The sequence below is a fragment of the Equus asinus genome, chromosome 7, assembly GCF_041296235.1.
Source record: "Equus asinus isolate D_3611 breed Donkey chromosome 7, EquAss-T2T_v2, whole genome shotgun sequence".
Taxonomy (NCBI): domain Eukaryota; kingdom Metazoa; phylum Chordata; class Mammalia; order Perissodactyla; family Equidae; genus Equus; species Equus asinus.
The window spans coordinates 74,172,574-74,198,286 of NC_091796.1; the positions used below are offsets into that span (position 1 = coordinate 74,172,574).

The window sequence follows — 25,713 nt, forward strand, 5'->3', positions numbered from 1 at the left end:
CTTGGGAGTCCAGCTGCTTGGGACAGTGCCAGGAAGAGCAAAGCAGACCTTTGTAGGTTTTAGGACAGACGTAGTGTTTGCATTTGATGGAAATATTGGTACTGATTCCCCTTTAAAGTCTAAGCATATCCTATCACAAATTAAAATGCAGGTTTGAAGTCAGAGAGGACTCGTGGGCTGGAACATGTTCCTCTTTTTTAGAGACAGTACTGCAGAGACTCATGTCATCCCCGTTCATGGTGATGAGACAGCGCAGAGGCAGAGGAGGTTGGGAGAAGACAGTGGTGGGATGGGAGCTGCGGAGACAGAAGGCCTGTGGAGTCACTGCTCTTGTACCTAGTTCTGTTCGGAATCGCTCCACAAACCTTTACTGAGCATACATGATGGGACTGCATCTATGCTCCAGAAAGCCTCCTTCCACGGTGGCATGGAGGGGCAAGATTAGAACTGGGGAGACAAGACCGTTATGCAGCAATCCCAGGGAGGGCTGACTAGGACCCCGGTGAAGGCTGACGGGAGGGTGGAGAATCAAAGACTCATTCTAGAGGCAGCTGGAGGTAAAAGGCCTCATGTGCAGGAGGAAGTAGCTGGTAAGCCCAACTGTAAGACAAAGGGAGGAGGCAAGAATGTCTGGGTAAGAGTGGATGATGATATTGTCCATTGAGATAAGGAAGGTGGGAGAGCTGGTACGTTTGTGGAGCGGGTGAAAGGTAACATGTTTACATTTTTAGACTTGGAGAATTTGACATACCTGCCTGTGAGACCCTCAGGTCAAGAGTTCAGTAAGCAGGAGTTTGGCCCTCACGAGAGAGGCCGGTGCACAATTAGAGTAGGAAGTGAAATGATTGAGGCCAGGAGCTTAGGAAATACCTACTTTAAAGAATTATGAAAAAATTTTTTTTAATTATTTAAAAAATCAGAAAATATGAGTAAGCAAAAACAGAAAAACTTTATAATGAGATAATAGAAAATATATCTGTTGGTCTCTGCCTCCTGTTCCTGGCACAGAGCTCCTAAAACCCTTGCAATTTCCTAAGTGATAGGAGCAGTAGGAGCGTTTCTTGTTCTAGGTGAGGTGACTCTTAGTGGGCTCCTGGATGGCTTCTGGATGGGGGCTGGTCCCCAGAAAGATCAAGCCACGGTGAGAAGCTTGGAATTTTCAGCCCTACCCCCATCCTCCAGAGACAGGAGAGGGGCTGGAAATGGAGGTAATAACTGACCGTGCCTCCGTGAGGAAGCCGCCATAAAACCCCAGTAGTACAGGAGTTCGGAGAGCTTCCAGGTTGGGGAACACGTCCACACCAGGAGGTTGACACACCCCGACCCCACGGGGAAAGAAGCTCCTGCACTCGGGACCCTCCCACACCTTGCCCTGTGTGTCTCTTCATCTGGCTGTTCATGTGTGTCCTTTATCATGTCCTTTAATAAACTGGTAAACATAAGTATGTGTTTCCCTGAGTTCTGTGAGCAGCTCTAACCAGAGGGGGTCATTGGAATCTCTGATCTGTAGCTGGGCCGTCAGAAGCACGGCTGAGACTGGGCTTGCCACTGGCATCTGAAGTGGGTTGGCGGGGGGGAGGCGGTCTTGTGGGACTGAGTTCTCAACCTGTGGAATCTGATGCTCTTTCTGGGTAGATCATGTCAGAATTTAGTTGAGTTCTCGAACAACATGTTGGTATCCAAGAATTGCTTGTTGGTGCGGGGAAAACCGTCTGCACATTTGGTGACCAGAAGTGTCAGAAATGAAGTGTTTTATGTGAGCAGCAAAGGAGACTCCCAGGGAAGAGAGCCAGGGGAGAACTGGGTTTTTCCCCTACTCAGGAAGGAAAAGGGGCCGGCCTGGTGACACAGCAGTTAAGTTCGCACGTTCCGCTTCTTGTCGGCCCCGGGTGCAGACATGGCACTGCTTGGCACGCCATGCTGTGGCAGGCGTCCCACATATAAGGTAGAGGAAGGTGGACACGGATGTTAGCTCAGGGCCAGGCTTCCTCAGTAAAAAAAGAGGAGGACTGGTAGTAGTTAGCTCAGGGCTAATCTTCCTCCAAAAAAAAAAGAAAGAAAAGAAAATAGCATATGATCAATATTTGGGGCCGGCCTGGTGGCGCAGCTGTTAAGTTCGAATGTTCCGCTTCTCGGTGGCCAGGGGTTCGCAGGTTCGGATCCCGGGTGCAGACATGGCACCACTTGTCAAGCCATGCTGTGGTAGGTGTCCCACATATGAAGGAGAGAAAGATGGGCACAGATGTTAGCTCAGGGCCAGGCTCCCTCAGGAAAAAAGAGGAGGACTAGCAGCAGTTAGCTCAAGCCTAATCTTCCTAAAAAAAAGGAAGGAAAAATCCTGAGTTTTTCCTTTATACCTGCCCAGCAAGAGTAACTGTTAGTATGTTAACATCTTATTAAATAGCTTCCCAAATCTTCTTCTATATATGTGTATACCTACACACACATTTTAAAATTTACTACATTCTGGATTTCCATTTCTTTTTTCTCATCACAAACTTGTACATATGTACTGAAAAACAAATACATAAATGTGCAAAGTAGAAAGTGAAGATTCTACTACACTTCTACCCCCAAAGACCACCAGTGCACCAATGTTAAGGCTTACCACCTTATTTTTATTTTTTTGTGCTCAACGTACTGGTTACATTTATTTTACAGCCTGTGGCCAATAATTCCAATATCTGAAATCTGCACGTTTGATTTTGTTGCCATTTTTTTTCTTACAGCATTATTTTTTAAATGTTTATAAATATAAACGTTTTAAACTTTTTATTTATTTTTAAAGATTTTGTTTTTCTCCCAAAGCCCTCTGGTACATAGTTGTGTATTTTCAGTTGTGGGTCCTTCCAGTTGCGGCATGTGGGATGCCGCCTCAGCATGGCTTGATGAGCAGTGCCATGTCCCTGTCCAGGATTTGAACCAGCAAAACCCTGGGCTGCCAAAGCAGAGCGCGTGAACTTAACCACTCAGCCACGGGGCTGGCCCCCTAAACTTTTTATACTAGAAGATTTAAAACATAGACAAAAGTAGGGAGAATGGTATAATGAACCCCAGTGTACCCATAAAACTGCATCAACAACCACCAAATTAAGGTCAGCTTCATACCATGTACCCCCATCTGTTCCTCCCCTTGATTATTTTGAAGCAAATCCCAGGAATCATATCATTTCATCTATAAATATTTCAGTATGTATCTCAAAAAAATAAATACTCTCTTAAAAAATGTAACTAAATTACTATTTACACACTTAAAAATATGAATGATAATTTCTTAACATCATCACATATTTAGTTTTATTCAGATGTCTCTTATTGTCTAATAATTTTTAAGTTGTTCCTATCAGGATACAGGTAATTTCCGTACATTACAATTGGTCTGATATGTCTCTTAGTCAGTGTGCGTGTCTTAAGGTTTTTTGTTTGTTTGTTTGTTTGTTTTTGAGGAAGATTAGCCCTGAGCTAACTGCTAGCAGTCCTCCTCTCTCTTTTTTTTTTTTTTTTTTTTGCTGAGCAAGACTGGCCCTGAGTTAACATTTGTGCCCATCTTCCTCTACTTTATATGTGGGACGCCTACCACAGACAGCATGGTATGCCAAGTGGTACCATGTCTGCACCTGGGATCCGAACCAGCGAACCCTGGGCTGCCAAAGCGGAACATGTGCACTTAACCACTGTGCCACCAGCCGGCCCCTTAAGGTTTTGATAGGTATCTTCACATGGCTCTCAGGAATAGCAGACAGGCAAAGAAAGAGGAACTACCCAAAGAGAAAGAGTGATTAGACAGGTCAGAGGAAAAACCTGGAAAAACCCTGAGACACAAAGCCTTCCGAATCAAAAGAAGGTTTTCTAAGAAATGGGATTGGAGGGGCTGGCCCCATGGCCGAGGGGTTAAGTTCGCGTGCTCTGCTTGGCGGGCCCAGGGTTTCACCAGTGCTGATCCTGGGCGTCGACTTAGCACTGCTCATCAGGCCATGCTGAGGCGGCATCCCACATGCCACAACTAGAAGGACCCAAAACTAAAATATACAACCATGTACTGGAGGGCTTTGGGTAGAAGAAGGAGAAATAAAATCTTTAAAAAGGAAAAAAAGAAAAAGAAATGGGATTGGAGTAGGGAGTGGTCAGAGCTCAGGGTGGAGCAGATACTGAGAAGCAGCCTTGGATTGATTTAACAAGTTAGGGATCGCAGGGGACCTAGATGAGGAGCAGTTTCAGGAGGGCAGTAGGATGGAAATCAGATAATAGCAGTTTGAGTGAATCTGAGATAAATAGGAGAAACTAGCAGAGAGAGTCCTCTTATCAGGAAGTTTACCAGTGAAGAAGGAAAGAGAGAGGGTAGCCTTTAGGAGATCCAGTGCCAAGGGAAGGGGATGTTTTTTCCTCCCCAAAGCTCCCCAGTACACAGTTGTATATATTTTTTTAGTTGTGGGTCCTTCTAGTTGTGGCATGTGGGACGCCGCCTCAACATGGCCTGATGAGCAGTGCCGTGTCCACACCCCGGATCCAAACTGGCAAAACCCCAGGCGGCTGAAGCGGAGAGCGCGAACTTAACCACTTGGCCACGGAGCTGACCCCTGGTTTGTTTTAATGGTAGGAACATCTCAAGTTTGTTTGTCTTGGGAGAAAAAAGAGATGGATTGGAAGGAAGGAGGATGGGAATGGGATCAAGAGCACAGATTAGCTTGGAAAGATAGAAGCAGCTTTTCCACTGATTGTGGTGGGAAGGAAGTAATACAGACGGGAAAGCTTGGGAATTGGAAGCTGTGCTGCTCTCCTTACTGAAAATAGGCCAGACCCTTCCAGGCTACTACTGGGAGGAGAATCTTTTGGTAGCAGTGCTGTTGACCCTCACTCTTTCCCCTGAGACTGCTGCTGTCCTTGGGGTTCACTCATCAGTAACTGCAACCACTGCCACACTGGGCTGGGGCCAGGGCTGAGAAAAACCACATTCACCCAAGTACCCTGACCCAGTACCCAAATTGGGCCATTTCCTGAAGCCCAGGGGACAAGGGAGCCAGGGAAGTCTTCCCAGGGGACGTGATATCCAAGCCAAGACCTGAGGAGGAGTAGGAGTTGAGAAGGCAAAGGGAGATTTGGTTGGGGAGGAGGAGAGAGCATTCTAGGCAGAAGGAACAGCGTGTGTAAAGGCCCAGACCTGAGAGGGCATGGGATGTATTTGAGACTGCGGGCAGTTCCATAGTCTGGGTATAGAGTTACAGGCGGGTATTAAGAGATTGATTAGAACCGCGTGCATGATAAATAGTTTGGAAGGAGGCAAGACTGAAGGCAGGGAGATCAAGGAAGAAACAATTGCAGAAATTCAGTTGACAAATGATGGTGGCTAAATTTAGAATGGTGGCATGGGAGAGAGAGAGGTAGGCAAATTCAAGATATATTAAAGAATTAAGTGATTAGTGGGCAGAGATGGCTGAGGGTGATGGAGGAATCAAGGATGACACCATTTTCTGGCCTGGACACCTGGTGGATCTTGGTACCCATTTGCTGAGATGGGGGAAATAGGAGTAGGAAATACAGGTTAAAGAGGAATGAGCTCAGTTTGGGACATACTGAGTTTCAGGTGTCTGTAGGATGCCTAAGCGAAGGTGTCCAATAGGCAGATGTATCCGTTTATAAGGCTACAGAAGGATCTGAACCTTAAATATAAATTTATGAGTTATCAGTGTTAGTGAAGTAGATGAAATTACTCAGAGAAAGTGAGAAGAGTAAGCAGGTGGAATCCTGAGAAAGGCCCTCATTTAAGGAGCATGCCCAGGAAAAGAAGCTTTTGAAGGAGACTAAGAAAGAGCAGCTACAGATGAGGGGTGGGGAAGGGAGTTTGGAGTGTCGTGAATCCAGATAATCTGCTTTGCAAAGCAACAGCTTGACCTCAGGGCTGATCAAGGTCTATCCCATCAATTTAACACCCTGGCAATCTCTTGCAGGGTGCTGATCTCCCTCCACAAAGGGTAGGCCACCTTTTACACCCACTAGCCAACCAGAGTTCACAGACTTCTGGGTATTCTCAAGTTCAGGTGGAGAGAAGATGATCGCTTTCCTCTCCCCTGCCTTGCAGTTCCTGGCGTCTTTCCTGGATGAATGACACTGGAAATCTTCCCCTTCAGAGAAGACCTAGCTCCCTATTCACAGGCAGGTCTTACCTTAGTTGTATAGATTATACTCTGGGAAAGATAGCTGTGTCAGAATACAGCAGGACACCCGCAACCTCCATGCAAGATATGGACACACAGCGACTGGCGGGGAAGGGGTGGTCATTATTTCTTAATAGGCAGTTAAGGAAGAGACAATGGAGAGTGGTTTGGAGGGAGACCTGGGTTCAAATCCTAGCTCTGCCACTTACTAGGTGGTCATCATTTGTCAAGTTACTTAACCTCACTATCAGTTCCCTTACCAATAAAATGAAATAATAATGCCTCATGAGGAATAAATGAGGGTGTTGCATAATTCATCAGCATGCATGCTTGTTTCTCTATCTGTCAGAGAATACCTTTGTTCACAGGCCACATCTGGGTTGGCCCATGAAGCATGCCACTCTACACTTTACACAGTGTCAGAAGTCCTATACCTTCTTGTTTCAAGTGCCCCTACTCCCAGCTGGGAGAGAACCAGCAGCCTGTAGGAATCTTTGCCAAGGCCATTGACTCCCCTGAGAACATACAGCCGAGGAAACGCTACATCTCCAGAAGCCCCAAACTTCTCTTGTTTTTCATCATGGCCTAAGAGAAGACTCTGATAACCACCAAAGAGCTCTGACTTGTGTGGAAGTCAAAGTGGTCCAGCCCTCTGCATTATAGTGACGGGTTCTAGAGGGAAAATATGATTTTTTTTTCTTATTTATTTCAGGGCAAAGAGAAACGACATAATTATGTTGTGATATTAGGAAGGCACATAAACGAAATGTGGTCTGTGAAAGGACCAGATTCTAAGTGGGTTGCCAGATTGAGGGGGAGACTGGAGACTGCAGGAAGGTACACAACCAGCTCAGACTGTGGTTTGGGAGCCGATCCCAGGTAATTCAAAGGACAGTTTTCAGTTATTACTAGTGATGCTTCTTACTGATTCCAAATGCACTTGAGCATGGGCTGCCTTTAGAGCTATGGCAAGTCACTCGGAAAGAGAACCCATCTCAAAAATTGAGCTAGAGGATGACTTCAGTCAAGTGAAAAGCCACTCAGACAAGTGTGGAGTAGGGAAGGCATGACCAAAGGTCAGAGAATAAGGATTAGAGGTTTAGCAGTAAATGCCAGACCATTGGCTAAGGACAGGCACTGCCTGCCACAAGTTTCAAACACTGGGGTGTGGATCAGACTCTCTGAGCCTTAGTTCTCCATCAGCAAAATGACAGCCATGTACTAGATGATCTTTTAGATGTTCTCTAACCCCAAAATTCTGTGATCTTATGATTTTATAATTCCAAGTTCATTGAATTCGTTCATAGACCTGATCTACAAGATAGTCTCAAATATATCCTTTTAAATTTCTTATTTTAAGCTTCTCTCAGCTGAATCATTTCAAGCAAACTAATTAGGCAAGGAACTTTGAGTTATAGGGTTAGGACTGGGAAAAGAGTAGGAGACGGCAATTTCGTTTGACGTTAATTGAGATTGGGTGTTTCTGTCTTCTCTTGTCTTCTAGAGAAGAGAAACCCTGGGGAGGGCTGGTGAAGTGAGAGTTCTCTAGCCAATGGCTTGTAAGTGGCCAAAACACTGTGATGATCCAAGGAAAAACGTGGAAACAACTTTGTAATCTTGTTTAGGATGATTATATTAAGGAAAGAGGTACTAGTCTGCACACTGACATCTAGCAAGCAGAATGCACTTCAAGGAGCCATTAGAAAATGTCTGACTCTTTGGGACGTTTGAGTATTTTGTTAAGGGCTATGAATGGAATAGAACAACATAGTATTTCTTCCTGTATCTCTCTATCAAATTCCTTTTTTAGTTATGCAGGTAGTAAATTGATACATTCTTGTTATTAAAAAAAATAATACAGAGGTATACGGATGTGGAAGATAGATTTCTTCCTTACCATCCCAGGTCTCTGCCCCATGACTTGACTAGAGATAGTCAAGGCCTTTAGAAGAGTTCACAGCAGTGACAACTGAGATGGCTGCTCTGGAGGCAGGATTGCCTGGTGGGGAGGCACATGGCTCTGTGGCTGGAGAAGCTGGGCCCCAATCTTGGCTTTGGCACTTGCTAAGTATCTTGGTCAAGTTACTTAATCTCTTTATAAGCTTTGACTTTTCTCATATGCAAAAATTGCAATAATGGTAATATTTTCCTCATAGAGTTGCTGTAAGGATCGAATGAGATGGTGCTTAAAAGTAATCAAAAAATCAGTAAATAAAAAAATCCTTCTAAACCGATCATGAGCTTTCTGTTTCTTGTGAAGTTACTGCAACCTTACCAGCTGGAACTGTTTTGTCTGTGGTAGTATTCTGCAGGCTACTGATACATAGAGGCTGAATATAAAGTCTGAAATGTTAATCTTTTTTCTAGATGATTGTTTTATCTGTAAATGCGTGAGTTGAGTACCACTGTACCTCAAATTCGCTTCAAGCTCCACTCGTAGTATATGCTTATCCTAAGATTCCATGAGCTGTAGTCATGATATGATTAGTTTTCCTCTGGGAAAGGGTTAAGTTCCTAATTTTCTTATTTCTCTTACAGTTTTTCATCTGCAGTAGATCTCAGGGAAAGAGGAAGAGGCAAAACAGTTCACTTTGCTGAAATTGATGGTCCAGCTTCAGACAGGTAGCTTACCTTCCCAGCAGGGAGGTGCTGCTCATAGCTCCTCTCAGCAGAATGGCCTAAGCCTTTACAAATTCTGAGAAAATACCATCCTGTCATCCTAGGTTGAAATGCAAATACCTATCAAGGAAAGAACATGCACTATTTCACAATTGTGGTGGGAGTTACAATAATCCCGACAAATGTATCCCTCTAATAATTTGGCTATTAGCAAATTTTCAGCTTTTTATACTTTTTTTAAAATCTGAAAATGGTACATACAGCATAAGTAGTTGATTTAAATGATCTATTTTGGATGGGTGGTATTTACATTTTATGTCAGGAAGTCTGTATTCCTCCTACCCTAGCACACTAAATATAATGTTTAATAAAGTGAATTCCAAAATGATCCTACATTAAAGAAACACATGCATGACACTCAGACTCTCATTAGGTTACAGTAAAAGCTTCATACACCTCAAGATAGAGTAAATACAATTAAAACCTTTCAAAGAACTACCAGAGACTGTCATATTCGAAAACAGGTTGACAGATAAAAGGCTTGCTTCAAGAGACGATAAATCACCTAAAGCCTTAGAGAAACGAGGTCAGCAAGGCAACGTTACACTGCATGATGCTAAATGTGAGTAAGTGTTTCCTCTTCCTTACGTCTGGGATGTGGTGCAAACCTCTGAGGCAGCTCTCTGTCCCTCTTTCAATTGTCCATCTTCTCTCCTTTCAGTTGTTGCTTTGCTTTTGCTACAAGGTACTGAGATGCAGAGGATCTGTTCTTTTACAACGTTTATGAGGTATGGAATGCTTGTGAGACACTTTAGAACTTTTATCCTTTATTTTGAAGGAATTCCTTCTGAGAAATGATGACAAATCTGACTTTTGGAGAAAGGGCATGGGACTGGCTCTAGGCAAGCCATCCTCTCAGGACTCAGTCTCAAAGACTGAGACCAAAGAGAGGAAGCCAGAAGTCACAGAAGCCCCAAATAAAATCCCAGGGCAAGGAGTGTGGAGAGCAGGTTGTCAGAGTCCCACAAAGACTGCACTGTGTTTATAGACTATTAAAGATATACCGATTTATGGGAGATCAGTCTTCTCCACTAGTCACGTGTGGCAGCCCCAACACGCACTAGGTGTGTGACTCTAGGTGAGCCTCTGACCTTTCTAAGCCTCAGTTTCCTCAGATATAAAATTGGTGCCTCCTAATGGTGACTTCATATGGCTGTGCGGGGAGGGTGCCTCACAGGGCTCCTGCACTTGTGAGTGCTCAGTGAGAGCTGGGTACCTGTGGCTACTGGCAGCCCTGCCACATCCCTCCGAATTCAGTGAAGCCTGCTTATGGCGAACACCTTCTCTGCCTGAATCTTCATTCCATGGCAGGAGCACTCTCAGCCTGACTACAGAGCAAGCTAGGAGCACCAGGGAGTCAGCACCCAAAAGCAGCCTTCAGTCAGGGCTGTGCCGAAGGGGGAGCTGATAGATAAATATCCCAGCTTCCATCTGTCGGGATAACTCTGAGAAGTCTCTGTGATGTCTCCCAGAGTCCCCCAGCCTGAAAGACATTTGTCGACAGTGATAACAAACTTGTTAACACCCTCTTTGTTGACTTCCTTCCCTTTGCTGTCTCACTTCCCCGCTCCCCTGCTGATATTTCCTGAGATCACTTCCAAGCAAACTGCTTACTCTCAAGTCTTTGTCTCCGGGTCTGTTTCTGGGAGAACCCAGCCTAGGACAGGTAGTTGTTAATATCATGAAAAAAATCTGCAATGCTCACCTTCATCCTGCCCTCACGGTATAGTTGAGGAAAGCATGCCAAAGAAAGAATTTCCATTTGGGGCTAAAAAGAAAGCAGCAAAAATCTTGTAAGAATATTTAGAAAGAAAACAACGGCTTCTAGTTTTAAAACAAATTAGATAGGCTTGTAAATCAGTGCAATCTTTTGGGAGAGCAATTCTTATGCAATTTAATATGCATATATACTGCATCCCAGCAATTTCACTTCTAGCAAGTTACTCAAAGATATGGCTATAAGGATAATTATGGCACAATGGCTATAATAGTTTTAGAAGACTTAAATATCTATCAATAGAGGACTAAATTGTGAAATATAGAATACTTATTCAGCTGTTTAAAAGAATGAGGAAAATCTATACATACTGTCATGGGGAGAGGTCCATGCTACACAGGGATGTGACAAAAGCAAGTTGCAAAGACTTGTGTATACAGCATTATCCCATTTGTTACCAAAAGTAATTTAAGGCATATATCCATGCTTATATACGTGTGTTGGTGGGGGAGGACATTATATATACTTGTCTATGCCTTAGAAAGTTTAGAAAGGATTCATGCCAAACTCTTCACAGTGGCTACCACTCGGGAGTAGGATAGTGACAAAGAAATGAGAGGAGAGAACTTTTACTTGCTGCATTTGTGTACATTTTGTTAAATGATGGAAACATATTGCTTGTACAATAAAAACTTTGTAAAAGTGGAAACTAATTCTTAAGCAAAACTATAATTTAGTATGTGACCTCGCCAAAAGTTTTGTTTACAAAAATCAGATTTCTTACATCTTCAAGAGGATAGTAGATAGAATTTTAAATGTTAAACTAGTCGTGTGATAACATGTATTTCTACTTATTCTTATGTTGTGTGCCTGTATATTTTTTATGAGAAGGTTTATGTTTGAAATATGTTAGCATTAATTTCCTTTTTAAAAAATCTCCCCATAGGAATAAGAATCTTGACAATTTCCTCATGGCATTATTGTACTATTTATCTCATTACTTGGAAAAAAACTCACTGGAAAAGAAACCCAAAAGCTATATGGTGTAAGTAGGATTTTGTAGTGCACTTTAAAGTTTTATCACTGCCAGTATTAAAACTAACTTTTGTCTAGAGTAAAGAAATGATGGAAAATTTTAAATCTTTGGAGTATACTAAAACATTTTATGTGGGAGGAGTCCACCAGATTTTAAAGCTCACTGAATAATTCAGATGGGTATTTTGGTAACAAAATATTCCAAATAATATAGATAGTGAAAATAAATAGTGCTGGCTTTCTAATAGAAATAAAATGAGAGCCACATATGTAATTTAAAATTTTACAGTAGCCATATTTTAAAAATGTAAAAAGATACAGATGAAATTAATTTTAATAATATATTTTATTTAACCCAATGACTCAAAAATATTCTCATTGCAACATGTAGTCAATAATAGGAAGTTATTGATGAAATGGTTTACTTTTTTTGGTAGTAAGTCTTTGAAATTCGGTGTCTATTTTACGCTTACAGTATAACTCAATTCAGACTAGCCACAGTAAGTGCTCAATAGCCACGTGTAGCTCATGGCTACCATATTGGACAGTGCAGATATAGATATTGTTTCTATGATTTTTATACTTACAAAGTTCTTGCCAAAGCATTTGTAAGCATCTAATAAAAAACCTAAGAATTTAAAAAATTAACAAATATGATCAAAATGATATTCCATATCACAGAAGAAAATAAGATCTTGTGGGCGACAAATGAACAATGTAACTGCTGTAGGCAGAGGTGGCTCAGAGTTACACAGGGCAAGAATCTGAGAACTGAGAGTCCAGAACAGAACAATGCCTCTCAGGCTGGGTGACCTTTTGCAAGCCCTAGATGGAACTTTCCAAGTGCCCCAGCTGCCCTGCCCAGTACATGCGGAACCAACCCAGTGATTTAGCTGTTAGGAATGCGGGTAGAGTCAGCAATTTGTTGCTGTAGCATGTTTTCAAAATGCAAAATCCTTGTGTACAACCAAGCAGCTTGAGAAACATTTTATAGAGAGATAAATGTATTTGGACAGCAGTTTTGTAAAGAACCAAATAAATAATTCAAATCCTCCTGCTCCATAAAGCCATCATAATATGCAACATCCGTGTTATTTCGGGGCTGCATTTCACAGCAGAGCAGCCAGAGATCATGAAGTGTTTCTATGTAGCAAGCAAAAGGGCTCCAGCCAGCTGTGGGCTCAAAAGATTAGAGTTGTCTTACTATCCCCCAAAAGAAACTTATTCGACTTTGGTGGCACGTTAGGTTATATTTTCTATGATGTCTTCTGATTCTGAGGGTTATTGCTAATCTATCAGAGACATTTATTTCATTTCTTAATTTACAGGAATAGATAACAGAGGAAAAAGGTTTCTTTTTTTCCCCCTGAAATACAGATGGGGTTTTAAGTCTAATATGGAAACAAGGGTGACAATTACAAACAGATTCAGAAAACGATGAGCCACTTTATAGGGAGTGGGTTCAGAGTTTGAAAAGGAAAAATTGAATTGCTTTCTCTGAGCCAGGGATCCTGGTTCAGTAGGGGCCCAGGGAAGTCCTCTAGACCCTGCCTCACCCCTGTTCAATCCCAGGTACCACCCCAGGTGCTTCTAAGTAAGAAAGATTTCTTAGTTGTTTTAAAAATGCGCTAAAACTTCCTAGAACACAGTGGTCTAAGGTAGACTTTCTTTGAAGGAATTGCTTATAGTATGACAAAGAAAAATCCAAGGCTTAACGTTATTGGTCCTGTGGTGTGATTCTAAAAAAATTATAATAACTTTTCATTTTCAGGCTTTCAGTAGTCAGTTAGTTTAACTATTATAATAGAAATAAATATAGATTGTGTTGAGATATCTGGACATACATAACTTTAAGAAAAAAATTGATTTTAGTCGAACTAGTGAGGTATACCAGAGATAATAATAGTATCTCCTTTACAGAGTTATCATCCAGATTAGATTACATAATGCATATTATCTCAGCTTGGTGGTTGGCACTTGCGAGGAAAGCCTACAGCCTGTGAGAGGAGAGCAGAAGGGTTGTAGAAGTTTATCAGAGATACACTTTGATGGTTTTAGATGACTAAAAGCCCTAATTCCAGAAAAAAGAAGCCCTACCCCATTTCACAGATGAGGAAGCTACTGCTCAGAGAGGTTAAATAGCTGGTTGGAGATTACATGCTTAGTTAGTGGTGGAGCTGAGATTAGAACCCAGGTCTGTCCAGAAGTCCAAAGCCTGTACCTAAACCACCATGCAGTGTGCCCACACCCCCTGCCAATCACCTGTGCTCTCTTGTCCAGAGTTTATCCATTTGTAAATAGGATGTATAGCTGCTGAACAAAGGCACAATTATGCATGTAGTTTTAAACATCATATCATAAGTATTTTTCAGGTTCTTACAATCTTCATAATAACAGTTTTAAATGGTGGTGTAACTTTCCATCAAGCCAGTGTATGTTGTCGACTTACTGACTTACCTATTAAGAGGCAGTATAGTGTAGTGGTTAAGGGTACAGACTTTGGTGCCTGGCTTAAATCCCACAGCGACTCATGGGTTAGGTTAATAAATGTCGAGTCCTTAAACAGTACCTGGCTGTATTACTACTCCTTTTATCCCTCTATTTTATATATTTTGGGAGGTTTCAGTTTTTCTGACAGAGAAATAGATAAACCAGAATTGCATTGAATATCTTCATGCATTAGATTTCTTCCCTAATTTTGAATAATTTTTTTAAAAGAATAAATTTCCAGGAGAGATGATTGGGTCAAAGTTTATGACCAATTGTATGACACTTGAAATTATTATCAATTTTTTTTCCAAAAGATTATACCTGGGCTTGCTTTAAATGCCAGTCTCTACCCAGAGCTACTGACCCGGCATCCTGGAGAGAGAGTGGCATTGGGAATCTGCACTTTTAGCAAGTACCCCAGGCAATTCTTACATATGTTATGACTTGAGAACCATTGGCTGAAAAGTTTCAAGGCATTTCTTGATTGTTGTTGTTTGGTTTGGTTTGTTTTCTACAGCAAAAGAAGAGCATTGGTACTGGCAGCTCTGGCAAAGTAGGGGTGAAGGGTGAGGGTCGGGGCCACTCAAAGAAACAGGGAGGCAGGCACAGTGATGGCCACTGGGGTGTGTGTGTGGGAGGGTGTTGGGTTACATGAAATTTGGGTATTTAAATTAGAACCCACTTTATCTATTCCGGAAACTCATTTTATCCCAGTGACTCACAAGCCTTGTCATCATGTGATGACATTTTGTGCTTGGAGGTATCTATATTATCCTAAACCCACTCCCTTCCCCCACAGCAAATGCTCATGTGGCCAGTCCAGTGGTTAACATCCGAAGGGGCAGTAGTTTGTCCCTGTTGTTTAGAGTGTATTTCATTTGGTTTAAATCTTTCTGAAAATTAAAAGGCAGAAAAAACCTAGTGACACTTCACTTTTCAATAGCAATCATTGGAATGCCTTGTCAGCAATATTGTTTCCTGCCGTGTTCGCTGCAAAAACTTCTAAAATTAGCCTTCAGACATGCTGTAGCCTACGAACAGATTTTCTTTCAGAAAGTTCATTTGCAATTCAGTTGGAACTGGGGCTGTGTTTTCACAGGAAAGCAAAGTTGTTATAATTGATGCCAAAGTTCCCAGAGTCGTAGTCCACAGATGCCTCCTTAGCAAACACAGAGCTGAGGCAGACACCGAGCCCCCAAACTTAGTAGGAACGTCAGGAGCCCAGGGAGCTGAGGTGGGAAAGAGTCTCCATGGCTGTTTTAGCAAAATAGCAGGAAAGGGGGCTGAAAGCTGCCTCAGAAACCAGGGTAGGGAATTTGTTAGTCAAGGTGTTCTGTATAAATTAGGACTGCCTGTGTATAAAATTAAGGATACGTAGCATAAACTGTAAAGAATCTATAAAAAAGATGCTGATTACAATGATAAGCATCAAAGGCCTGTGAGGACCTCCCTCTGCCACAGCTTGAATAAAATAATGAAAAGATAAGTGAGATATGTTGACTCATATTTCTTTCAAAATAGTTTATACTTCTGACTTTTTGCTAATTAATAGAGGCATTTGCCCAAATTACTCCAAATTCTCGTTTTTCTTTTCAGGGGCTTTGTGGAGAAAAAAGAGATGGAATTGGTTCTAAGGAAGTTGGAGGCAGCACAGAAATACTTGGCGGAGAAGTACTGCGTCCTCGTCCTGGGCCTGGGCATGCCGGACAAGCACCACATGTGCTGTGGGAGGTAAGCGCGCCCCCGTTTCACCAGATCTTCTCTTTGTACAGCCACCTCCTGAGACCCTTAAATGTGGCTCTGGGGGCCTGTGAGAAAGTTTCCTTTTTTATTGTACAGAATAACTGGGCTTGGGTGAGACTCTGTCCCAAACACATAGGATGTCTCGTTTGAGAGAGACAGGGAGGATGGGGAAATCCGGAATCTCAGCTGATACTTCACCAACCCTCCGCTGCCTGGGTTGGAACTTTTCTCTCAGGAGACGGCAGCTCAGTGGAACCTTGCTCTCAGCCAGGAAGGCTTCCTGCTGCCAGGCAAGGGCCGTTCGGCTGCCTAGGGCGGGAGGCCTGGTGATGAGCTGGTGTTGACGGGCATGTTGGGTGTGTCCCCTCTCCTTTCTCTGCCTGTTTTGTTGGCAACAACAGTTGTGGGTACAGGCTTGTAAGGTAGGGGTTATAAAATGACTTCATTTGTGGGAAGATCATTTTTACCTTAGGATGACAGTTTATACACTCCTGGAATTAAAATTTAAAATTGTCTCATCACAGGAAAGTTTGGGATCACAGTAGTGAAAGCTCCGATCTTTAACCCAAAATCTCCTTCTCTGAGTTTCACAACAGGCTCAAGATCCACACGGTGGTCAGGGCCAGCACTTTTGTTTTTAACTTTAGAGGAAAAGAACCCAATACGTGACTTCTCTTTCTCCACCTTCCCTACATTTTCAAAGCACAGATATTGTATGTGCTTTTTTATGTTGTACGTTTTCTATGTACCTTCTTCTATTCTGCTTACATAGTTTCACCTTCCACTTTGAATAGCAACTACAGTTATCCTGTTGTGTAATATACCAGTTTGATTAACCATTCCTTTTGTGTGGTTTCAGTTTTTCCCCCTTATAATATTTCTGCATTGAATATCTTTATATAAATTACTGTGTTCATTTGGGCTATTTCCTTATGGCTTATTACCCAGTGTACTACCTAGAACGCATGAACAGTTTTATAGCTCTTGTTACATATTGCCAAATTGTTCTCCAAAAGGGTTAAAATATTTCATATTACCATCAGCAATAAGCATACCTAGTTTTATTAGTTTAATTCTTTGTGTGTGTATGTGAGGAAGATTGGCCCTGAGCTAACATCTGTTGTCAATCCTCCTCTTTTTCTTGAGGAAGATTGTCGCTGAACTAACATCTATGCCAATCTTCCTTCACTTTGTGTGGGATGCTGCCCCACAGCGTGGCTTGAGGAGCAGTGCTAGGTGCACGCCCAGGATCTGAAACTGCGAACCTGGGCTGCCAAAGAGGAATGCACGGACTTAGCTGCTATGTCACTAGGTCAGCCCCAACTTTAATTTTTTTTTTTTTAAAAAAGATTGGCACCTGAGCTAACAACTGTTGCCAGTCTTCTTTTTTTTTTTCTTTCTGCTTTTTCTCCCCAACCCCCCCCCCACCAGTATGTAGTTGTATATTTTAGTTGTGAGTCCTTCTAGTTGTAGTATGTGGGATGCCGCCTCAACATGGCCTGATGAGCAGTGCCATGTCCGCTCAGAGAAACGTCCCAGAGAAACCCTGGGCCACCGTACCACTCAGCCACGGGGCCGGTGCCTTAATATTTTTGATCACTTAAAGGCATATAAAAAACTTAAAGATATTTTATTTGACTTTGCATATCATTCGGGACTGTGGAGTCTGTGCTGTTTTTCTGTGTAAAATAATTTGCCTGGTCCTCATTTAGTTTTAACCATTTATCAAGTGGGAACTTGGAATTTGTATACATAATTTAGGTTTCATATAGCAGGCATTGGCCGTTTGTTTTTCTGCTTTGTTGCTTTCCTTTTGCTATTTATGTTTTTACACATTATGAAAGTGTTTTATTTATTTGAACATTTCCACCTTGTTTCTGATGCTATTTGATGGTCATACAAGCTAATTCCTGGGTTCAGTCTGTTCACTCCTGGGTTAAACGCTTTGCCTTTCTTTCTTAGTTTTTAAAAATAGGCTTTAAAATGGGCCGGTCCTGTAGTGTAGTGGTTTACTTTGCACACTCAGCTTTGTCAGCCCCAGGTTTGCTGGTTCGAATCCCAGGCACAGACCTGCACCCCGCTCATGGGGTGTCCCATATACAGGGTAGAGGAGGATTGGCATGGATGTTGCCTCAGGGAACATCTTCCTCAAGCAAAAAGAAGAGGAAGGTTGGCAACAGATGTTAGCTCAGGGCCAATCTTCCTCACAAAAAAAAAAGAGGATCGTTAAAAAATGTTAAAGTCTTTGATCCATTTGAAATTTGTTTATCAGATCTGATGAGCAGTGAATCTAAGAAATTTTTTCTTTGCTAATATCCAGCTTTCCAATAATATTTACTGGTGATTTTTTTTCTACTGTAACATTTCTTGCTTATTAGTGTTGAATTTTTCTACTATTTTAACCCTTTGGGGAATTCTTATTGAGTTTTATTGATCAGTTTTTTGGTTTTAAACACAGAACTATATGGTTAGTATTTTGCTTTGCTTTATTCAACACATGATTGCATGCCTGCTCTTGGTAGTTGTGCTGAGTGCTGCGTGCAGAGAAAGCACTCTCCGCCCTCCAGGAGCTAAAGTCTAGTGGAGTCGTCAGGTGACTGGGCACAGGCACGATGGAGGTTTAGACAGAGATGGCACCCACCGCCCCCCCCCCCCAGGGTGAACCCCAGGGAGACTCTCTGTGGAGCGCAGGCAGTGAGCAGGGCTGCGACGGAGGAGCTTCAACAGCCGAAACCAGGACCTCACTCCTCTTACCTTCAGAGACCTTGCATTTGGCGAGCTTACCTGTTTGAGGTAAATTTCACTATTAGTCATATCTGCCGAGAACCTTTCCCTGTATATTATATTAAAATCTGTACATTAGCTTAGGAAATAGTGGCGTCTTTACTATGCTGAATCCTCTCAAAAAGCTGTAAGGTGTATTCTCTATTTATTTGTGTCGTTCTTTATTTTGTCCATTAAAGTTTTACATAATAATCTTTGAAGAAGTTTATGTGGTCCTAAGTTAGATAAGCACTCACGTATTTAATTTTTTATACCTATGTGGAGTTTTGGTTTATTTATTTATTATTATTATTTTTAAAGATTTTACTTTTCCTTTTTCTCCCCAAAGCCCCCCCAATACAGAGTTGTGTATTTTTAGTTGTGGGTTCCTCTAGTTGTGGCATGTGGGATGCCGCCTCAGCATGGCCTGATGAGCGGTGCCATGTCTGCACCCAGGATTCAAACCAACGAAACCTTGGGCGGCTGAAGCGGAGCGTGCAAACTTGACCACTCCACCACGGGGCGGCCCCTATTTATTTATTTTTAATTAGACAAATTCTTCATGAGCATATCACGAGGGTAAAAAGTTCAAACAATAGTCCTGTATTTAGTTGGTTTGTAGTTAGTTGGTAGACAGAGTTAAAGATGAAAGTCTCGGACGCCCTCCCCCTCGTCCTCTCACTCCCCTCCCAGAAGTACTGTTGCTTCTGCTGTGGTCTGTGTCCTTCTGGCTTCCTATCCAGTCATACAGTTGCACTTTCCTTGTTGTTATTGTTAATATGTGTAGTACGATAAGGCGGTATGTGTCATTCTGAAACGTGGTTTTTTCACCTACCAATTTTGGATATCTTTGAATATCCGTACACATAGATCTACCAGATTCTTTGCAAGAATGGAATGGTTCTTAAATTATGGATATTTTGGATTTATTATAATTAACTGATTATCAGTTCCCCTGTTGGTTCATGTTTGGTAATATATTTTTGATGATAAAAATATATAAGAATGCATTTGGCTTTATCAATTTATGTTATAACCTGTGACACATATGTTAAACACATTTCTTACCTATATAAAATTAGAGTTTATTTCTTTGAATTTTCTAGTTATATAATCATATCATCCATAAATGTGGTTTTTAGATTTAATTTTTTTCCTAGAGCCATATTTTTAATTTTTTAATTAGCCATAGGTAGTAGCATTTCTTGTAACTAATTCCATTAAAGAAGTGACTGAAGTCAACCTTACCTTTTTCTGTTTTAAAAGAGAATAGCACATGCTATTTATTTATTATGTTGACCCTTTGTTTAAACAGTGAACTATCATGTCAGGAAAACAATTCAGTGTTCCCCTATATGTTCAAATATAGTTTTGTTTTTTCTGTTTATAAAATTGATCCGTAGTCATGGAAAAAATTAAACAATACAGAAAAAGGCAAAGGTAAATCTGTGAAATACCATCACCAAAATAACTTATCAACATTTTCTTCATTATCTTTCCAGAAATCTCTGTATACACACTCACACACAATTTTACATAGATAGAATTTTATTCTTCTATAACATTCCATCTATAAGATATATATAATAATATACCTACTTTATAGACTGATTTTGAAAATTAAATCATACAATACACCTAAAACACTTAGAACCCTCCCTGGCATGTAGTATGCGCTCAGTGTATGTTAGCTATTATTATTTCATTTTTATTGTTATTACTACTAATTGTTTACAGTAAATATAGCTCCACAACATCCTCTTTAAAGGCTTCTGGTATTCCAAAAGTATTTTACTTATTGATGAACAGTTGAGATGTTTCCTTTTTAAATATTATGAATACACTATGAACTTTCTTATACCTGTATTTTATGTACTTGTCTAGTTTGTCCTAAATTCCTTACAGTAGAATTCCTGGGCCAAAGAGGATGCATGTTTAAATATGACACATTATGTTTAAATTTTAAAAGTCTTATTCAAGAACAGGTATTACTCTTTTTTTTTTCTTTAAGCTTTTTTTTTTTTTTTTTTGAGGACATTTAGCCCTGAGCTAACATCTGCTGCCAATCCTCCTCTTTTTGCTGAGGGAGACTGGCCCTGAGCTAACATCCGTGCCCACCTTCCTCTACTTTTTATATGTGGGATGCCTGCCACAGCATGGCTTGCCAGGTGGTGCCATGTCCGCACCCGGGATCCCAGCCGGCAAACCCCGGGCCGCTGAAGCGGAATGTGTGCATTTGACCACTGTGCCACCGGGCCGGCCCAAGAACAGGTATTACTATGGACAAGAAAATAAATGGAAAAACCGGTAATTTGTTAGAGTGAAGGGAGTATGTGTGATTTTTAAAATGCCTTGCATTATCAAAAAGTCATTGGATCTTTTGAGGTATAGAAAATGATATTTACTGTTTTCTAGTTCTCACTTGAGGCTCTTTGATTTGTCCCCATTTCTTTGTTACAATCTGAGAACCTAAAAACCTTAATGAATTCTGTATTTATACTTTGCTTTCTCATCCTATTTTTCCAGTTTCTTTTACTTTATTTTTTATCCTTACCCTATCCCTTACGAAACCTTTTACTTTATCTGCCTTTTGATGTCTTTCGTGTGAGCTTGGATTTCTACCCTTCCACATCGTGAATTCTACAACTATTGCATGTAGTTAAGAATGTTTTCAGTTTTTCTGAGTCTTGAATCCTTTTTCTGCTACCTACGAAAAAAAAAGTCAGGTTGGACAGAGACAGTATTGGGTTAATAACTTCCTTCTTTAGTTGGAGTAGATTTTCTCCAAGCTTCTCCAGGGTCTAAGGGGCAGGCATATATTCTCTCATTTCTCCTTGGCTGTTTGTAAGGACCTACGTTGGTCTGTAAAGTTTAAAAACAAAAATGTATATGAGGTTTCTCTCAAATGGGACTTGATGTTTATTGATATTTATATTGATATATTTTCAGTTCAGCCTCATTTTATTTGTTTTTTGGTTATATTTTGGCCTTGTTGGCCATTTCTCTTCCCTTCACCCTTCTTGTCCACGGTGGTAGACACACTTGATCCACTTCCCACGTCCGCCGTCTCTGATTCACTTTGTGTGATTTCCCATGATTTGGGAACGCCCTCTTAATGCATCTCCAGCAACATTCGTTCTTTATTTTACATCAATTCTGCTCTTCAGAGATTTTGCTGCTGTGTGCAGCTCTTTTATGGAGTTGACAAGTTTAGCACTATCTTCCAGCATGGCAGCCACGAAAACGTACCACTCAGTTCTGCTACGATGGGGGGCATAATTGACCAGTTGCTGCGCTCTCCATCTACCACCAGGCATGCACGGAGGCCACACTTCCGGGGGACTGTCTCCAGCCAATGTCTGAGTGCAGTAGGGATGCTAAAGTAGGCCCATTTCTACTAAACATGGGACTCCTCTGGTGGATGCCTTTTGCTTGAGGACTTCCCTTTGGCCTGGTCAAAACTTTCCTAGTGCTACACTGCAGTCTGAGACTCTTCCTACCCCATCTGTCCTGCCTTTCCTCTTTCCTTCACCGGAGTCAGACCTGCATCCCAGTGTGACAGCTCTTCTTGCCTTCTCCAGTCTCTCCTCATTTCCTGTCACAGTTGTTTTCTCCAATACATCTCTTATATGTCTAATCCCATCTTGGCATCTGCTTCTCAGAAAACCTGAGCTAACATATCCAACATTGTAGCATTTTTTTGCAGTCATTATTTTATTTTGTATCTTTTAAAAGTATAGTGTATCCTCATCTTTTTATGCATTTAGCTTCCTACAACCTGTTCCTTCTTATAATAATGCTCCTAAATCAGTGTTTTTCAAACTACAGGTCACAACACCTGATTAGATCTTGCAATTAACTCAGTAAGTCCTGGAGAGAATAGAATAGAATAAAAAAAAATCAGAGCACGTCATAGGCTAAGTATTGTTTAAGGAGACTTTTGTTTCAGTGTGTGTGTACTGGGATGTCAATGTTAAATATGTTTCTTGTTCTGTGTTACAGTCAAAAACGTTTGGAAGCCACTGCCTTAAAGCATCCTTTCTACACCTTATGTTTTCATGAGAATGCTTTTGGTTAAACTTTTGAAGCCGTGAGATAATGGCATTCCCTGTCAGCCAACAGTTCAATTTAGGCAGCTGTGTTGATTTGGAGGACCATTTGTATATATTATTGAATTTTCCCTTTATTTTAGACAGTAAAAGTGGAAAATGGGGAATTCTGCTTCTTATAGCATTGTTAATTCAAATCTAGAACCACTGAGCATCTGTGGAGAATCTTTAGCTAGAGTCAGATGCTCATGGGCATTAAGTGCGCCAAGCGTGTCTCTCTGCAAAGGGCAAGACTATGTATAACATTATGGAATTATTTCATTTAGTACCTCGAACAGGTGAGGTGTAGCAGCAGATGCAATAGAGAGATACTTAAAATTGAGGATTGAAATTTCAGCATCAAAAAACATTCCTGTGAGTTCATTGCCACAAGATTCCCCCCCTACAAGAAATGCTCAGGAAGGCCCTCATACCTGAAAAAAAAAAAGAAAGAAAGAAAGAAAAGGGGTTGCAAAATCTGAACAAAGGAGATAAGTAGAAAGACAAAATCAGAACATTGCAGCTCTCCATCAGAACAGGTTAGCAAATGCTTAAGTATAACATTAAAGATAAAGGGAAGGGAAACACCAAGAATAAATATAATCTTGTCATTTTAACCACTAACTCACAACACAAGAAGAAAAAAAGACGTGACAATAACAACCTAGAAGGGGAAGAGGACAGGGATAGAACCAACTTAGTCTAGGGAAAGAAGAGGCCATCAGAAAATGGACTGTCTCATCTATGAGATGTTTTATACAAACCACATGGTAACCACTAAATAAATAATTAGAACAGAGACACAAATTACAAATAAGAAGAACACCAACATAGAAAGCTACCTAACTGAATTGGTAGTCCAAAATTCACGGGACAAGAAACAAAGGAAACGCAGGAGAACTGGAAAATGAGCAATAAAATGGCAGCATTAGGCCCCCACATTTCAGTAATCACTCTAAATGTAAATGGGCTGAATTCTCCAATCAAAAGACACAGAGTGGCAGGATGGATTAAAGAAGAAGACCCAACAATATGCTGCCTCCAGGAAACACACCTCAGTCCCAAAGACAAACACAGACTCAGAGTAAAGGGATGGAAGATGATACTCCAAGTGTGAACACAAGAATAGTGAACACAAGAAAGCAAGTGTTGCCATACTTACATCAGACAAAGTAGACTTCAATGCAAAACAGGTAAAGAGAGATAAAGAGGGGCAGCTTATAATGATAAAAGGGACACTCCATCAAGAAGACGTAACACTTATAAATATATATGCACCCAACACAGGAGCACCAAAGTACATAAAGGAGCTATTAACGAAACTAAAAGGCGATATCAACAACAATACGATAATAGTAGGGGACCTCAACACCCCACTAACACCAATGGATAGATCATCCAGACAGAAAATCAACAAGGAAATTGTAGAATTAAATGAAAAACTAGACCAGATGGACTTTACAGATATATATAGAACACTCCATCCAAAAACAGCAGGTTACACATTCTTCTCAAGTGCTCATGGAACATTCTCAAGGATAGACCATATGTTGGGAAACAAAGCAAGCCTCAACAAATTTAAGAGTATTGAAATAATATCAAGCATCTTTTCTGACTGTATGCTATGAAACTGGAAATAAATTACAAGAATAAAGCTGGGAAAGGGGCAAAGATGTGGAGATTAAACAACATGCTACTGAAGGACAAATGGATCATTGAAGAAATTAAAGGAGAAATCAGATATAATCTGGAGACAAATGAAAATGAAAACACACTGTACCAACTCATTTGGGATGCAGCAAAAGTGGTCGTAAGAGGGAAATTCATCACAACACAAGCTCACCTCAATAAACAAGAAAAATCTCAAATAGGCAATCTCAAACTACACCTAACAGAATTAGAAAAAGAAGAACAAACAAAGCCCAAAGTCAGTGGAAGGAGGGAAATAAAAATTAGAGCAGAAATAAATGAAATCGAAACAAAAAAGACAGTAGAAAGGGTCAGTGAAACAAAGAGCTGGTTCTTTGAGAAATAAACAAAACTGACAAACCCTTAGCCAGGCTCACTAAGAAAAAAAAGAGGGAAGACTCAAATAAATAAAATCAGAAATGAAAGAGGAGAAATCACAATGGATACCACAGAAATACAAAGATTATAAGACAATACTATGAAAAACTGTATGCCAACAAATTGGACAACCTAGAAGAAATGGATAAATTCTTAGACTCTTACAACCTCCTAAAACTGAATCAGGAAGAAATAGAGAACCCAAAAAGACTAATCATAAGTAAAGAGATTGAAACAGTAATCAGAAACCTCCCAAAAGATAAAAGTCCAGGACCAGATGGCTTCTCTGGAGAATTCTACCAAACATTCAAAGAAGATTTAATACCTATCCTTCTCAAACTATTCCATAAAATTGAGGAAGAAGGAGCACTTCCTAACACATTCTATGAGCCCAACATCACCCTGATCCCAAAACCAGACAAGGACAACACAAAGAAGGAGAACTACGGGCCAATATCACTGATGAACATAGATGCAAAAATCCTCAACAAAATTTGGGCAAACTGAATACAGCAATACATTAAAAAGATCATACACCATGATGAAGTGGGATTTATACCAGGAACACAGGGATAGTTTAACATCTGCAAGTCAGTCAGTACGATATACCACATTAACAAAATGAGAAACAAAAACCACGTGATCATCTCAATAGACACAGAGAAAGCATTTGACAAGATCCAACATCCATTTATAATAAAAACTCTCAATAATATGGGTATAGAAGGAAAGTACCTCAACATAATAAAGGCCATATATGACAAACCCACAGCCAACATCATACTCAATAGGCAAAAACTGAAAGCCATCCCTCTGACAACAGGAACAAGACAAGGGTGTCCACTCTCTCCGCTCTTATTCAACATGGTCCTGGAGGTTTTGGCCAGAGCAATTAGGCGAGAAAAAGAAATAAAAGGAATCCAGATAGGCAATGAAGAAGTGAAACTCTCACTGTTTGCAGACGACATGATCTTATATA

The 25,713-nt window shown here is 40.9% G+C and overlaps 1 protein-coding gene across 3 annotated transcripts in view; it reads left to right on the forward strand.

Moving 5' to 3' along the window:
- PPP1R36 (protein phosphatase 1 regulatory subunit 36) overlaps window positions 1-25,713 on the forward strand; it is a 40,123-nt gene that overhangs the window by 4,401 nt on the left and 10,009 nt on the right. The window contains exons 1-6 of one of the 3 annotated variants that reach the window (XM_044773754.2): window positions 6,865-7,031; window positions 8,691-8,774; window positions 9,296-9,393; window positions 9,493-9,559; window positions 11,495-11,593; window positions 15,670-15,804. In XM_044773754.2, the coding sequence (XP_044629689.1) occupies window positions 6,919-7,031; window positions 8,691-8,774; window positions 9,296-9,393; window positions 9,493-9,559; window positions 11,495-11,593; window positions 15,670-15,804 (596 nt within the window). In that variant the 5' untranslated portion in view covers window positions 6,865-6,918. Of the gene's footprint in view, window positions 1-6,864; window positions 7,032-8,690; window positions 8,775-9,295; window positions 9,394-9,492; window positions 9,560-11,494; window positions 11,594-15,669; window positions 15,805-25,713 lie in introns of those variants that run through there. The other 2 variants (XM_044773752.2, XM_070513780.1) reach the window with 2 other exon arrangements.